This window comes from Lipotes vexillifer, unplaced genomic scaffold (genome assembly GCF_000442215.2).
Source record: "Lipotes vexillifer unplaced genomic scaffold, Lipotes_vexillifer_v1.1 scaffold216, whole genome shotgun sequence".
Taxonomy (NCBI): Eukaryota; Metazoa; Chordata; class Mammalia; order Artiodactyla; family Lipotidae; genus Lipotes; species Lipotes vexillifer.
Window position 1 is genome coordinate 3,999,970 of NW_006779100.1, and position 17,795 is coordinate 4,017,764.

Consider the following 17,795-nt stretch of genomic DNA (forward strand, 5'->3'; position numbering starts at 1 on the left):
CTCGCGCCCGTCTCTGGAGCTCCTTTAGGCAGCGCTCTTAAAACCCCTCTCCTCGCGCACCAGGAAACACAGAGGCAAGAAAAGGTCTCTTGCCTCTTGGGTAGGTCCAGACTTTTCCCCGGACTCCCTCCCGGCTAGCCGTGGCGCACTAACCCCTTCGGGCTATGTTCAAGCCGCCAACCCCAGTCCTCTCCCTGAGCTCCGAACGAAACCGAAACCGAGCCTCAGCTCGCAGCCCCGCCCGCCCCCGGCGGGTGAGCACACGAGCCTCTCGGGCTGGTGAGCGCCGGTCGGCGCCGATCCTCTGTGCGGGAATCTCTCCGCTTTGCCCTCCGCGCCCCTGTTGCTGTGCTGTCCTCCGCGGCTCCGAAGCTCCCCGCTCCGCCTCCCGCAATCTCTGCCCGCGAAGGGGCTCCTAGTGTGTGGAGACCTTTCCTCCTTCACGGCTCCCTCCCACTGGTGCAGGTACCGTCCTTATCCTTTTGTCTCTGTTTATTCTTTTTTCTCTTGCCCTACCCAGGTACGTGGGGAGTTTCTTGCCTTTTGGGAGGTCTGAGGTCTCCTGCCAGCGTTCAGTAGGTGTTCTGTAGGAGTTGCTCCACGTGTAGATGTATTTCTGGTGTATCTGTGGGGAGGAAGGTGATCTCTGCGTCTTACTCCTCCGCCATCTTGGAAACTTGTCTGTACTTTTCTTTAAAAGAGCTCAAAACAGTTGTTAAGATGGCAAAACTGTTTCGTTAGTTAGCTTTTGCTGCATAACAAAATACCTCAAAACTCAGTGGCTTAAATAAACAATCGTTTATTTGCTCATGATTTTGGACTGGGCTCATGGCTCATCTCTGATCCACATGGTATCAGTTGGACTCACTCATACATTGCGGTAAAATGGCAATGATAGTCTTAGTCATTTGTCTATTAGTTGGCTGACTGTTGGTAAAAGCAATGGAGGTAACTGGATCATCATCCAGCAGGCTAGCCAAGGCTTATTTCCAAGGTGGTGGTAGAAGTGCTCTTAAGTTCAATACAAGAGAGCAAACCCCAATGTTTAAGCACTTTTTCTTCCAGTTTTATTGTGATATAATTTATAGCACTTTTCAACTTTCTGCTTCCATCATGTTTGCTAATGACCCATTGGCTAAAGCAAGTCACATGGCCACAGACAGACACAAGAGATGCAGAAATAGACTCCAGCTCATAATGGGAAAAGCTGCAAAGTTACACTGCATACAGACAGACATGCATACAGGAATGGGAAGAATCTGTGATAATTTTTGCATTTTACCACACTGCAGGTTTTTTTCTTTCAGGTCTCCTTAAATGTGGATTTATACTTAGATTCTGCTTACAGATTATGGCTACCCTACACTACCCAAAGTTATGAGTTTTGGATGCTATGGAATTCTGTTGATTAATTTAGATATCCTGTTGAGATAATGCAGACCACAAAAGAGAAATGTTATTCAGTCCCTGAATGAGTTACCTAGTAAATTAAAAATCCATCTGGATTATATTTGGAGTCTTATGTGCAGTAGCCCTGAAGCACAAAACTAAGTTTTGTTTCTAATTGTGGGCATTAATAAGAGGGAGGAAATGATGTTTGAACTGAGACCTAAAGGACGTGGAGGATCTAGTCAAACAGAGAGGGAGGAAGGCTTTTCAGGCAGATGGAAATAGGACAGAAACTCAATTTTGTTCATCTGTGTTGATTAATACACATGAGAATTTGGAGACACCAAGTACTTATTACACAATATCACTTACTTATCTGTTCTGCAGTGGACCCTAAGCTTTATAATGGCAGAATCCATAGTAGGCGCTCGATAAATGTTTTTGTAATAAGTAAATAAGTAACTGACTTAGTGAGTGAGTGTGAATGAGTGAATAATGAGAAAAAGCTAGAAGAAGGACACAGATACAGAACAGAAAATCATGCAGAAAAGACAAGTTGAGGAGAGTGCTGTATAGAGACAGGGGAAAGGGGAGAGGAGGATAGAGAGAGAGGGAGAGAGGGAGAAAGATAAAGCAGCAGGGGGAGAAAGAGTAGGGGAAGAGCAGAAGAAGAGCCAGCCAAGAATAGACTGGGGGTTCTGAGATAAGTGATGGCGGTTTGGCTAGTTAGTAGTCACATTAGAGGAACTTAACACATCCTTTAAAATGCTAATTAATCTTCCAGCAGTTCAGAAACAAGCCCTTCTGCACTATTTAACAACTTGCCTATTTTTATTTTCAAACTTCAAAGTTTACTTTTGAAGGCTTCTTTTCTTAGAGAATTTTGAAGGCCTTATATGGGCATAAAGTAATGATTTAGATTTTAGTTGTTTCTTTTGGATTATTGGAGTTCTCCAGTTTACCAGTTCTTACTGAGAATTGTTTTGCATTTCCAAATCTGTCAGATTGCCCTAGTCTCTCTTCTTTGAAAGATGAAGACCTGACTCAAACATTACTTGAAAATTGTATTTGAAACCAGCAGCTATTTTTATTATTCTGAACCATTTTGGTGTTTCAATCAAAACCAGTTTGGGGGTTTTGAAGTCCTAGTAGGGATGATAAACATAGGAATGACTAAAATCACATTCCCCCATTTTCAACCTGGGTGATGCAACTCTGTCTGAGTACAAGTTAGCTATTATGCTCAGGGGCTGTCAAAAGTTTTTGACTCTGGCCGGATAAAAGAAATTGGCAATAAATTTTCCTAGACAGAAATCAGAAGTTTGGTCCAAGGCATCAGAATTACCTGAGATGCTTTTCATAAATGCAGTTTCCAGGCTCCCACCCAAGACTTGGAATCAGAGTCCTTCCAAGATGATTTACGTGTCCAGGGAAAAAAGAGGCCCACCACCTTGAGGCTTTAGTGCGTTCAACCTTGCTTTTATATGTGGCAGCTTCTAGAGCTATTCTTAGTGCTTCTTAAGTACAGTATTTAGTTGAGTAAAATAAGGCCTACCTCTATAAAAAGTCAAATAATAGTAGAAGGCAGCTTATCATTAATGCCAAATTCAGTATGTGCTGGGGGAAGGAGGGATCCCTACAGGCTTGAATGAAGGAAAATTTCATGGAAAAAGACAGATCCAAAGTTTAAATGAGGCTCTGAACTCCTGTATTCTGCCATTTGAACAATCCGAGTCAAATCCAGTGGTCTCAACTCGACATTTCTTCTGTTTCCACAACCTTCAGAGTATCCAAGATGAAGGAGAATATTAAACAGAAACGAGAACAAAGAGAATGCATGAACAAAGTCAAAGCCAAGGTGACCAACACATGGAAACAGGCTCTGCAGGAACAGTTCAATGAGTGGATTCTAGACCCCAAAGGAATGATTCCTATGATAGTGGTAAGGAAGAGGGTACCTGTGAAGGGTAGGTGGAATGGGTGATAAGAGGGTGATTGCTAGATACTGAGCAGAGTGCTAGAAGCCTCCCTCTAAAGTTTTGGTCCTGCTGATGTAAGTCTAGCCCATGAAAGTCAATTTCTTCAATTTTCTCTTGAACATTAAAAAGAAAATTCTAGGTAGATTTCCAAAATATTGACTCTGGCTGAATTTCACAAACTCTTCATTACAGACAGACATAGCTTTTGTTTGTTTTTTGTATGTGTGTGACTAATTACTTCTGTGGACTAAAAGACCATATCCTTTTTTGGGGGGGAGGCCGCGCCACGCAGCTTGTGGGATTTTAGTCCCCTGACCAGGGATCAAACCCAGGCCCTCGGCAGTGAGAGCGCAGAGTCCTAACCACCAGACTGCCAAGGAATTCCCTAAAAGACCATGTCTTTAGCTCTGAAAAATAACTGTACTCTAAGAGTTATATATGTTCTCTTAGGTGTATATAGATGTGAGAATAATTATTGGTTAGATACAATACCAAGCATATTTCCAGTTGCTAAAAATAGACCAAGGAAGACAAGCCACAGACTGGAAGAAAATATTTGCAAAAGACATATCTGATAAAGGACAGTAATATACAAATAACTCTTAAAATCAACAATAGGAAAACAAATAACAGATTTTAGAATGGGCAAAAGACCTGAACAGACACTTCACCAAAGATATACAGGTGACATATAAGCATATGAAAAGGTGTTCCACATATGTCATCAGGGAAATGCAAATTAGAACAGCAATGAGATACCACTACACACCTATCAGAATGGCCAAAATCCAGAACATTGACAACACCAAATGCTAGCAAAGATGTGCACCAACAGAAACTCTCATTCATTGTTGGTAAAATACAAAAAGGTGTGGTCACTTTGGAATACAATTTGGCAGTCTCTTATAAAACTAAACATACTCTTACCATACAATCAAGCCATGGTAGATGGTCCTTTGTATTTACCCAAAGGAGTTGAAAATTTATGTCCACACGAAAGCCTACACATGGATGTTTACAGCATAATTAACAAAACTTGGAAGCAACCAAGATGTCCTTCAGTGGGTGAATAATAAATAAATGTGGTACATCCAGATAGTGGAATATTATTCTGTGCTAAAAAGAAATGAGCTATCAAGCCATGAAAAGACATGGAAGAACATTAAATGAATATTACTAAGTGAAAGAAGCCAATCTGAAAAGGCTATATACTGTATGATTCTAACTCTATGACTTTCCAGAAAAGGTAAAATTATGGAGACGGTAAAAAGATCATTGGTTTCCAGGAGTGAGGAGGGGAAATAAGGATGAATAGGCAGAGCACAGAGGAGTTTTAGGGTGGTGAAGCAATTCTGTACAATACCATAATAATGGATACATGTCATCATATAATTTTCAAAACCCATAGAATGTATAACACTAATGTAAACTATGGACTTTGGGTTATGAGTTTCCAGTGTAGATTCATCGATGGTAACAAATATACCATTGTGATGGGGGATGTTGGTAGTGGAGGAAAGCTATGTATGTGGTGGGGGGGCGCAGGGAGTCTATGGAAACTCTCTGTACTTTCTGGTCAATTTTTCTGTGAACCTAAAACTTCCCTGAAAAATAAAGTCTTATTTTTAAAACATGGACCAAGGAACTTCCCTGGTGGCACAGTGGTTAAGGATCCACCTGCCAATGCAGGGGACGTGGGTTCAAGCCCTGGTCCAGGAAGATCCCACATGCTGTAGAGCAACTAAGCCCGTGCGCCACAGCTACTGAGCCTGCACTCTAGAGCCCGTGAGCCACAACTGCTGAGCCCACGTGCCACAACTACTGAAGCTCTTGCACCTAGAGCCCATGTTCCACAACAAGAGAAGCCACCGCAATGAGAAGCCTGCACACCACAACAAAGACCCATTGCAGCCAAAAATAAATAAATAAATTTAAAAAATAAAAATAATAAATAAAAATAAAAAATGGGCCAAGAAGAGCTCCGAATTTTGTTTTTAGTCATTGAAGACTGAAGAATTATAGAGGACTCTTTGGATTGCCAAGCTGGTTGCCAAATTTGCCTTAGCTCCGTCATGCCCAATGTCTGAGTGTTGTTAGAAATTTCCTTGGAGGGGGCAAATGGGATCTGCTCAGCATCCTAGTTCTCACACAAAAAGGTTGAAAATCAGTGATGAAATATATGCAAAAGCATTTTATATACTTTGAAATCTGCTATAAACTAAATGTTAATTATTACTATTTCTGTCCCTGGGTTAGAAGAATTACCTAGGACTTAAATTAAAAGACTACAGATGGCTTTTAGTCTAAAATACTTAATATATGCTAATTGAAAAGTAGTATATCTTTTCTTTGATTTGCAGATTCAGAATGTTCTTCATGAATTTTTTCAAAATCCAGATTTCCAGCTTGGTAAGCCTGCCTGTTACTGCAGTGTTTATATTTTTCTCTCTCCTTTTTTTTGAGGGTGGAGGGATGCTGAATAAAGATGAAGAGTCATGTAGTCAAGCTCTTTTGCTCTTTTCAGTTGGAGAATGTAGAAAAGCAGAGATGCAATCAGTGATTTTTAATTCTTTTAGTCGAATGCCCCATTTTATTACAACTATTTTGTAATAACCCTTTATTATCCTATCAAATTCCTAGAAAATATTGCTTACATACACAGAATTTTAAAAGATATAATGTCATAACTGTGATATGAAGGAGAAATACAAGTAAAGACATAAGAAAATTAAATGTGCTGTATTTCAATATATAAATGCTTAGTTACAGCTTCGCTAAAAGACATATGGAATAGTCAGACATTTGTACCTATTTATAATGAATGTTTAGACATAAGAAAAGTAAAATTATATCCAATCAGTCATACTCTTTGTATTTGGCATTTTGAAATAAGAGGAAAATGAATGGATTTTTATATACATGTAGAATCCTCGGGCTTCCCTGGTGGTGCAGTGGTTGAGAGTCTGCCTGCCGATGCAGGGGACATGAGTTCGTGTCCCGGTCCGGGAAGATCCCACATGCCGCAGAGCGGCTGGGCCTGTGAGCCATGGCCGCTGAACCTGCGCGTCCGGAGCATGTGCTCCGCAACAGGAGAGACCACAACAGTAAGAGGCCTGCGAACCGCAAGAAAAAAAAAAGAAATCTTTTTATGTACCAGCCCATAATAGGCAGGAAGAGTTATTCTTAGAAGTAGGAGAGGAAACCAGTGTATTAATTCTTTTATCATGAGCTTTCATACAATTTATGTGTCCTAGTAAGGTCAATAAGGATCATGTAATTGTCATATCAAATGGAGGTTTAAAAAAGTCTTTATTTCAAATTTTACTGTTTATATTTTTGTATTATTTGAATCTTTTACCAAAAGAATATATTCATATTTATTTAATTTTTTAAATATTAAAGACAAAATGAAGTATTTAAAAGGAAAGTTTGTGGGAGTGTTGTGCTTTAGGACCTTCTAGCATAAATGCTAGCATAAACCAACATAGATATTTTTGCAGTCTTTTATACCTTTTTTTTTTTTTTTTTGTGGTATGCGGGCCTCTCACTGCTGCAGCCTCTCCCGTTGCGGAGCACAGGCTGCGGACGCACAGGCTCAGCGGCCATGGCTCACAGGCCCAGCCGCTCCACGGCATGTGGGATCTTCCCGGGCCAGGGCACGAACCAGTGTTCCCTGCATCGGCAGGCGGACTCTCAACCACTGTGCCACCAGGGAAGCCCCACAGTCTTTTATACTATTGATGAGCCTATTTATTTCTACTTTATCTTGACACGGTCATTAAAAATGTAGGCATGTTCTTTTTAGTGTTTGAGTTGCTTAGTTAAATAGAAGCCAGGAAAAATAATAATTTTGTAGTAATTGGAATGTTACCCAACTATATATCATTTACTCTATTATAAATATTGATGGACATTAAGAATTTTATGTTCTTTTGTAGTACTATAATATGAATATAAAATATGAATGTATCACAACCAAACTATCAAATAACCTTTGTTCCATAATTAAAAGCATGCTGCCAACAATTGGATGTTGCTGACTCAATGAAACCAAGACTGAACAAAATGGAATTTATAGAAGTAAGTTACATTATTCATTATTTGAATCAAATTATTTTGCCAGTTTCAGTTGTCTTTTGGTGGATGTCACACATACATTAACTTAAATGAAAGCATAAAAACTTATTTTATCGATTCTAAGATGTGCACTTTAAAATATTTTAACCCTTCTGAAGTTAGGTTACATCTTATAATCAAAGGCATGTTGCAACTTCTTTCAGTCAGTGGTACTCGTGATGTGTGTGAAAAACTTCCACTGACACCTTCGGGTAGGATCAAGAAAAACCAGCTTCTTATATTCAGTGAAATCTGGTTCTACAAATAATAATGAGGTTTCAAACTTACAAAGCATTTCCTATGGGCCAGGTGCTGTCCAAAGCTATCCATATATTAACTCAGGTAATCTCAGCAATCCTTATTCCTACTTTTATAGATGAAGACACTAAGGTACAGAAAAGGTAAGTAACTTGTACAAGGTCTCAAAATTAGTGGAGCTAGGGAAATTGGTATTCAGGCAGTTTGGCTTAGAAGTCTACATAAAATTACACCTGAGAAAGTATGATTCTACTGTAGTGGAATAAGCAAAAGAAGCAATTTAATAGTACCAGGGTCCTAAGTCTTCTATAGCCTGCTTTTATATTTTTTCATGTCTCTCCTCTAATTCCCCTTGTTTTTCTCTGAGTCCCAGAGTCAAGGTAACTTTCTCCTCCTCCCTTATACCCTGGCTCCATGGAAGGTGATGACTATGCACTATATCCAATTTTAAGGTTCTGTATGAAGGATTTCTGGAATCCTTGAAATGATTATCATACAGATAAGTATTTGTCAATCCTGTCTCAATTATGTTCTGTTTTCTTATATTCTGTATTTGTCTATTTGGCATCCATTAGTCACAGGGCCAAACTAATGGCCAAAGTTGTTTATATGTCCTCTGTGATCCAGAGCACATACTCTGAACCACCTCCTTATACTCACCAAACCAATATTTCCCCTGCACTAAATCAACCCAGGGCCAGATACCAGATAACTAGGGACTGCCCCTGTACCCCAAGGCCTGCTGAGATTATTCAAACTAGCCAATCCTAAACTGTTTACTCTGCCCTGCCTTGCCTTTCCTGAGGAAATCCCAATAACGGCTCTGGCCTAGGCTTTCCACTTACTCTTGCTTCTGCCTCCAGACCCAAACCTGGTGCTCCCTCTGTAGCTTTGCATGGCATGACATGCTCCCTTCTCTTGGAAACTGTAAATAATAAAAAAAATCTTCTGTCAGTGACATTAGCTTCCCCATGCCAACACTCAGCCATCTCCATAAATTATTGGATTGGCCAAAAACTTGTTTTGAGTTTTTCCATAACCCAAATGAACTTTTTGGCCAACCCAATAAAATCTTGTGAGCGCAAATGAGAAAAGTTACTCAAAGAAAAATATGCAGAAGAATAAACTATAGTATTAAAATGGTTTAGAAAAAGTCAAGGCTTTATCACTTTAATGTAGTAATAAATGTAACTTAAATTTCTTTGCAAGGCACTGATTCTAGATGCTACTTGCCTTTTTGTCTTATACTAGTTTCCCTAAAAGGGGACAATTTAGAAAATTTTCTTATTTTTCAAAATATAAAAGTAATACTATATGAATTTTGTGATATGTGAATTATATCTCAGTAAGAAAGTAATATTCAGTTTAGAAAATTAAAAATGAAAATTATAAAGAAGAAAAAATTTTAATCCATAATTCATTTTAATGGAAACATTATAATATAATTATTATAATTTATTTAATCATTTATTTATTGTTGGACATTTCTCATTATTCACTATAAATATGATGATTAATATCTGCATATAAACTTTTGTTTACACCTTGATATGGACTGAATTATGCCCCCTGCAAATTCATATGTTGAATTCCTAACCTTCCCAATGTGATTTTTTTTTAGGAGATAGGGCTAACAGAGGTAATTAAGGTTAAATGAAGTCATAAAGGTGGAGTTCGAATCTGATAGGATTGATGACCTTATAAGAAGAGAAAGAGAGAGACCTCTCTCTCTTTCTACATGCATGCACTAAGGAAAGGCCATGTGAAGACATAGCAAGAAGGCAGCCATTTGAAACCCAAGAAGAGAGCCTTCACCAGACACCAACCCTGTTGGCACCTTGATTTTGGACTTATCAGCCTGCAGAACTGTGAGTAAATACATTTCTGCTGTTTAAGCTGCCTAGTCTGTGGTACTTTGTCATGGCAGCCCGCGCTAAGACACAGTAATTTCCTTAGAATAGGTTCCCAGAAAGAATTACTAGGTCAAAGAATAAACATTGGAAGGATTTGGGTATCTATTGTCAAACTGTGCTTTTGATATACTGATTTGTTCTCCTATTAGCAATATGTGAGAACTTTCAAAGCACCATATTCTCACCAATAGTGGGCATTATTGCGTGTAAGAAACCTCTGCAATTTAATGGCATTTTGTTTTTTAACTTTTATCTTTTTGATTACTAATGAGGTTAAATATTTTTCTGTGCAATTAAAATTTTTTTCTTCTGTGAATTATCTGTTCACATCCTTTGCCCATCTTACCTACTGATGTTTATTTTTTCTTATGGAATTGTAAATGCTCTTTATGTACTAAAGACATTACCATTTATGCTGTAAATTGCATGTATTTTTCAAGTTTTTCCAATTGTTTAAAAAATTTTAATATGTTTTCTAACTTCAAAAAATGTTTTTTTTTTTTTTTGCGGTACACGGGCTTCTCATTGCTGTGGCCTCTCCCGCTGCGGAGCACAGGCTCTGGACGCGCAGGCCTAGCGGCCACAGCTCACAGGCCCAGCCGCTCCGCGGCATGTGGGATCTTCCCAGACCGGGGCACGAACCCGTGTCCCCTGCATCGGCAGGCAGACTCTCAACCACTGCGCCACCAGGGAAGCCCTAATTTCCTGGACTTTTTGAACTCCATGAATTCCCTTTGTTTTGGTAAAGAATTTCCTAATAATCTGTTTCAAGAGAAGTCTGAGAGGTAAGTATGTCTAAATTTTTCTTCGTACATTTTAAGGTAGAGATTACCTTGAGTTGTCAAAAAGTGCCCATAATTTTTTTTGATAATAGCCCCACAAATGGCTGTATGCCCCTCTCCAAAAAAAGTTTCTGTAGGTTGATTGGTTGTTTGGAACTTGAAACCCATTTTCCAAATAGAAGTAATATTTTATATAGTGGCCAGGGTCCTTGTTTTCAGAGTTCCTGAAATGGAGTTCTTAATAATCATTAAGTAACTATTTCTGTGGGGGAAAGTGCTACCTGAAGAAGAGGGCATCACCATGCACTACCAGGGAAAGGAACTTCCTTATTTCTAATCCATTGGTGATGACTATATACAAGACCTTTAGTATGCCAAGGTTCATGGAGTAAAGGGTAAGGATGGCCTCAGGTAGAAGAGAGCCTCCGAAGACCCCACAGTGAGGAGCTGAAGGAGGCTGTCCTCTTATCAATGCAGATCATCCTTTCCCACCTCTGGGGGTCCAGAGATTGACACACTTCTATTTCTACTGATACTAGCAATCGGCCCTTGACTGATGGATGTTCTTTCCCTGATGCAGTTTCACAGTTAGTCCCCTAAACCAAGGGTCCCCAGCCCCCAGGCCGCACAGCAGGAGGTGAGCGGCCGGAAAGCCAGCGAAGCTTCATCTGCGGCTCCACATCACTTGTATTACCACCTGAACCAACCTCCCTCCAACCCCCCGCCATAGAAAAATTGTCTTCCACAAAACCGGTCCCTGGTGCCAAAAAGGTTGGGGACTGCTGCAACTGTTGCCTCAAAGTAATACAAAGTATAGATTTCTCAGACAAGAGTGAATCCTTTTAAAGAACTAGGGGTATGTGGCCTACTTATCAGTTCTGCTCACTCTAGGCACCAGAATCTTGACTCAGATTGTCATTTGTGTTCACCATTCCCAGTTATTTGTAACAAACGTTTAGGTGTTCTTTATCTTGTAATTATCTAAATGCAGCAGAAGTATAAAGAATGGGTAAATGCATACCACAGAATGATAACTCTCTATATAGTTTGCTTTATGTTTGTCCCAGTGGATTGGAGATGAAAAGATGCCACAGACACAACGGCTGCAAAGTTTCATTTACAGATACTTACAGAGAAAGTTTGTTATATAAAGCAGGATACAACACAGCATGCTTCCAGAGGATCCCTAGAGTTCAGGGATTAGACTGTTGGCATGAATCAGAGTAGAGGGTTTCAAACCATCCTGGTTTGCCTGGGACTGAGGGGTTTCTCAGTATATGGGACTTTCAGTGCTTAACCAGGAAAGTTCCAGGCAAAGTGAGTCAGTTGGTCACCCTAATTGAGAAGCTTACTTTGCTTTTCTTTGTCCTTATCTCCCACCTGATCACTGTGGAAATGCTGGCCACGTATCTACCTGCTCACCAAGGACAAGTGAAAACAACCCAACACCTTCCTGTTTACTGTGGAACTGGCTAAGGTTGAGGGTCAGTTTCCCAGCAGCATCCTTCAGTAGACATAGGCTTCAAGCAGCCTGAGGTCTACACCTGAATTATAAAATGGGCTTAAGAATAATTATATACAAAACTGCAATTTACTATACAGTGGGATTCAGATGTTTTTTGATTCTGCCACTCTGAGGAACCAGTGTATCCCTTGGCCAGGTATAAATAAGGGCCAGGCCTCTGCCTAGACTCTCTTTTATGGGATTCTTTGTTCTTGCTCCAAAGTGGTCTGCTTTGAGATGGTCACTTCCTTATGCTCAGTTGTTTTATATCAATCAGACAGTCTGAGGCCTTCAAACTGACACAGCTCAAAGTTTAAACTTTAAATAGAGAGGCTTCATCAGCTGTACCCAAAGGTTGTACTTTAACATATTCTACTAAGTCCAGGCTGTGCATTTTCCTTGAGATGGTATGCATCTGAGTGGCTTTCTGTTCTCTCTAGTTCAACTGTATTTTGTAATTTTGGTTTTGCTCATTTTGTTTTCCATGTGCTTTGAGCTATGGCAGAGAAGGACAGAAGATGGAAGAATGATGGCTTTGGGAGAGGTAGAGGCAGCAATATGTTGTGAAACTACCTGAGGAAACCTTAGGAGGAAACAAGGGAATTTTAAGCCAGGAAAATGGGAGAGCCTATGGTAAACTATCCTCCAAGTTGGTGTGTGTCTTCCCAGGTGGTCTTCAACTGTAAGAAACACACAAATCAAGGAACTGTCTGATCAGCAATTCCTTATTGTTTGTATTAGTTTGCTAGGGCTGCCATAACAAAGTACCATAGACTGGGTGAATTAAACATCAGAAATTTAATTTCTCAGTTCTGGAAGCTAGAAGTCCAAGGCAAGAAATTGGCAGGGTTGGTTTCTTCTGAGAGTCTCTCTCTCCTTGGCTCGTAGATAGCCATCTTCTCCTCGTACCTTCACGTGGTCTTCCCCTCTGTACATGTTCAAATTTCCTCTTTAAAAAAAAATTTTTTTTGGCTGCACCATGTGGCTTGCAGCATCTTAGTTCCCTGACCAGGGATCGAAACTGTGCCCCCTGCAGTGGACGCATGGAGTCTTAAACAGTGGACTCCCTGCCAGGGAAGTCCCAAAATTTCCTCTTTTTTTAAGGGTACTAGTCAGATGAGGGCCCACCCTAGTCACCTCATTTTAATTTAATTACCTCTTTAAAGATCCTATCTCAACATACAGTCACATTCTGAGGTACTGGGGGTTAGGCCTTCAACATATGAATTTTTGGGGCACAGCACTAAACCCATAACATTGCCTAAGCCACCTTTCACCAGTATGGATTAGACTGTGTGTTTCAGTCTGTCACTTTTAGTATTATTGGATATTAAATGAGGCCTTTGTTCAATTCATTTGTTAAGCAAAGTTGTTAAAGATCAGAACATTTTTCTGCTTTGTTGAATATATAATTAGCATTAATTGTTTTTAAAAGTTCCCTGTCTGAGACTGGAAAGCTAATTTTCTGCCCAAATGCTATATGGACATATCACTTCTTCAATGATAGATAGCAAGTATAATATGTGTATTTCAATATTCTATAGTTCTTGCTTGCAGACATTTCTGAAAACGTTATTTACTACCAAGGCTTCCAAACACAATTTGGAAGTTAATACCTAACATAAATAGTTTCCAAACATAGTTTTCTTCCTACTGCTCTCAGATCACCTACTTCACCAATCTTCCAGTATGTCTATAATTAAATAAGTGTGAATCCCAAGGCTGTAGAATCTAACAGTAGCTACTAACCTGTTAAGTGTGACATTTACTGCATTCTCAACATTTTGATTTTCCTGTCAGAAAGGAAAATCTTAGAATTCATTACGTTGGGATCCAGCACACACAGACAACTTAATTAAGTACAGTTTTAATGTTTGACAGCTCACAAAGTGATTAAACTGAAGGATATTAGTAGTTAATCATATTCTTAAATTCATCTAAGCAATTATTTCAGGACTTATGGATATTAATTGACTCATTCCTTGGGAGGATGTGAAAACACAAAAGCTACCATATGTTTTCATTTTTTCTGTTTTTACAAGAGATACTGGCAAACTGCTATAATTGTTCTATTTGGAATTTGATTTGTAGTTCAGTTGGCATCTGGTTGTCTTTCATGTCATACAGCCCATGCTTACAGAACATGCTCACTCAGAAGAGCAATAGGCTATAAATCTAGAATGTTAAAGTGTCTCTTGGAGAAACAGTTAAACTAATTCTTGATTTAATATCATTCCCACAGCCAGAAAATTCATATGGCTTTGAGGTCAATTCCCAAAAACTTAATACAAAACAAGATGAATCTTTTCATGAATCAGTAATTTTTATTTCAGCATTAGAGCACTGAGCCACAATATTGCCAGAAAGTGTCAATTATTCGGTAATTCTACCTTATCAGTAATTTAGAAAAGTACCTACTATTCAAGCAAAAAGTCATTAAGGATTGAACAATAGGATCTTAGAATACTGGTATACTTAGGACCAGTTGCCTTAGACCATCTAATTCAAACTTAAGTGAGTTTGAGCATAAGAATCACCCAGAGGGCTTCTAAAAACAGATTCTAGGTCTCACTCCAGAATTTCTGATTCAGTAGGTTTGGAGTAGGGTCCCCAAATTTGCATTTCTAACAAGCTCTCAAGGGACCACACTTTGAGAACCACTGATCTCATTGAGTTTTTCCTTCTAAAATACGTATGTCAGCTGAGAGGACTTTTATTTTATAAAGAAAACCTTCTTGATCAATTTCTTACCTAGCTCAAAAGGAGACAAGAGCGATGGCTGCAGAGAACTTATTGCATAAAATACCTATACTCTGTACATATACAGGGTCCTCTCCATGACCCAGTGAGATAGTGACTGTGGTAGCTATTAGGGAACAAATTAAGGAACTGGGAAGTCCAGCGACTCATCCCAGGTTACTCAACCAGTAAGTATGGGAACTGGGATTTGACCCCAGACAAAATGTGAGGTCTTAACCGGTATACTATTCTGCTTCCCAAGTAGCAGAAAAGAATTAATTATGCTCATTAATCCATCAAGAAAAATGACAATTAGGTTGTTTAGGCAGTTAAGGAAATTAAATATTTAGAAAAGCTCCTTTGCTCTGCTTAAATTTTCCTCTTTTGATCTCTAAGCCAGTTGAATGATGGTTTATGATTCATTAGCATGGATTCAAATCTAATATATCTCTTATACAATACATCCTAAATTTGCCTATATGATATTAATGAGGAAGTGAAATATCGACTATAACCTTCATTTCAAAGATTATGTCAATGAAATATGCCAACAAAATGTTCCATTTCAAACAAACTGTATTAGTTGTTATTCTTTAATTGTAAAAAACAGGAACCAACCTGAGCTAACGTAGCTGAAAATGCAATGTGCAGAAACCAAGGGCAGGAATTTGTTCTGGCTTCAGGAAGAGACTGGAATAGGGAGTTGGAGAACATCAAGACTGTTTTCTCTCTGCTTTTTGTTTCATCTGTCTCTGTGTACAGACTTCTTCTGCATCCTTAGTTCACATGGAGAAATCCGGCCTCCCAACAAATCTAAAGTTTACATTCACAGGTCCAGCCCCTCTCAGAGATCAATTGGCCATTCCCCAGTCCTAATTCTCAATTCGCAGTATAGAGAATCTGAATGAGTTTGTTTAGGATAAGTATCCTCCCATGGCCCAATCATTTCTAGCTATGGAAGCAGGGTCATTCAGTACAAATTTGACTGCCGCTGTGCTTGGGGCAGAGGAAGAAATCATTGACTTGTGAGGTAGGCTAACACCTAAAGAGGAGTCCACTCAGAAACTCTTCCAGTGGTTGATACACTGCTCTCTATCACAAGATACTTACAGTCACGTGTAGATCAAGATTGTAATGTTCCTGACCTATCAAATTAGCAGAAATGTGGAAAGCAATACACACTGATGATGAGGCTGAAGAGAAACAGCCACTCATACATTAGTGGTGGGAGTGCAAAAGGGTACAAGCCTGATGTCAAAACCTACCAAAAGTACAAATGCGATTACCTTCTAAGCAAGCAATCCCACTTCTGGGAATCTATTCAACAGGGCTCAAGAGGAATAGCCCAAGAGCATAGGTGTTTTCAGATTCTAGACTTTCAAAAGAAAAAACAAATCATGGACAAAGGATACTTTATTGCAAAATCAGAAGATAAAAAAACCACCCACTCTCCCCATCCCTTCACTCCAATAATTAAATGTAGCCAGTCTTGGAGCACACATGCTCTTATATCCCCTACATCAAAAGAAAAACTACATTCAATTTTTAGAGCTATTCATTTATAGGCCACATTTTATGACTGCTGCTATTTCATACTGTGAGATTAAAACTGCTCCCATATAAAACTGATGTGATCTAGAGGGAAATTGTTCCAAAAATATCTAGTCCTGCTTGTATATGGTGTTGGGGACTGTATTGATCACCTCTCTCTGCAGCATAGCCTTGTATAATAACACTAACATGAAAATACTTTATCTAAGTGACAAGCAAATGATATGGAAAAAAATTGCAGTCAATAATTTCATGCACATCAACTGAATCCTTGGAAAAAATCCAAGTAAAGAGCACGGTTTTAAATCAATCATTTATCCTCTTTTTCTCCACAGTTCATCTCTTCTCACATTGCAGGCTTTAAAAGTGAAATGTTTGAGGAGCTCCTTAAGCACCTTTGCCACTGTGCTGATGAATTCAGGGAGGTTATAAAAACTGACATGCGGAGACAGATGTTTGCTGAACTCTTCTTACATTGTGACCATGGGAAGGTAAGGTAAGACCCTTAAAGCAGTGCTTCTCAAACTATTTGTTATGAAGGACCCGTTTTTAGGTTGTTGTTGATGGTGGTGATGTTTTTAATATCCAACCTGTTGTGGACTGATGAAAATGGATTACTAGGAGGGAAAAAGGACATATAAAATACAATTCACGTTTTATTATCAGATTCAAATCTGATTTATTATCAGTTACTTTCTCAAGTTGCTATAACATTCTAGATGTTATTCTCAATTTCTACCTTTCTCATCACAGATTACCTCTCGAGTGGCACTGTATTTCATGATTTATAACTTGTCCCTAAGTTTCTTTCCCATTCTTAAGAACAAGTTGCTTAGAATTGTTTTTGCTTACTCTCTTTGCTGGTGGCTTCCTATAGAAAAGAGCTGCTGGGAATAGAAAGCCTACCATATTTTATTCTGCTTCTTAAAAACAAGAAACATTTATATCAAAAAGTATTTCTAGAAATAGGATTTGGGAAGGCACTAGTGTGCCAGGATACCAAATGGATTTGCAAAAATAGATACAAACTTTACTGAAATATATTTGTTTATGAACCTTATATTTATTTGTTTGTATCCCCATGTTACTGAAAAGATTTAAGGAAGCTTATAAGAATAGATAAAATGCAACAGAATAACATAGATTAAAAGTAAGATGAAAGAAGAAAAAAATAAGAGGCAGAATACTAAGTGAAGCTGGGAACAAAGCCCAAAATGCATACCAGAATGACCTAAATATTTGCTCTGGTTGTCTACAGGTCTGAATCTAATCTTCCTAGTGGTGAATGTGAAAGGGAAACATGACGAAACACACTATTGACAATGCTTTTAAGATAAATATAAACTGGAGCTAAAAAGAAGTGCAAAAATTTGGGATAAAAAGTACAGTCAGGAGTTTCTTCTGGAAGTACCCATTAAAGGGGCCCTATGTGATAAAGTGAAAATCTTTATGCTGGACGTACAATAAGTGAAAAAATGACTTTATTAGAACAGTTTCTTTCCTTTTTTTTTTTTCTTGCGGTACGCGGGCCTCTCACTGTTGTGGCCTCTCCCGTTGCGGAGCA

General features: G+C 38.9%; 1 protein-coding gene across 1 annotated transcript in view; it reads left to right on the plus strand.

Moving 5' to 3' along the window:
* Positions 1-17,795, plus strand: part of EFCAB5 (EF-hand calcium binding domain 5) — an 89,743-nt gene that overhangs the window by 15,983 nt on the left and 55,965 nt on the right. Inside the window, exons 3-6 of the mRNA XM_007452467.1 lie at positions 3,175-3,331; positions 5,729-5,789; positions 7,381-7,448; positions 16,567-16,722. Coding sequence (XP_007452529.1) covers positions 3,175-3,331; positions 5,729-5,789; positions 7,381-7,448; positions 16,567-16,722 — 442 coding nt within the window. The remainder of the gene's footprint in view (positions 1-3,174; positions 3,332-5,728; positions 5,790-7,380; positions 7,449-16,566; positions 16,723-17,795) is intronic.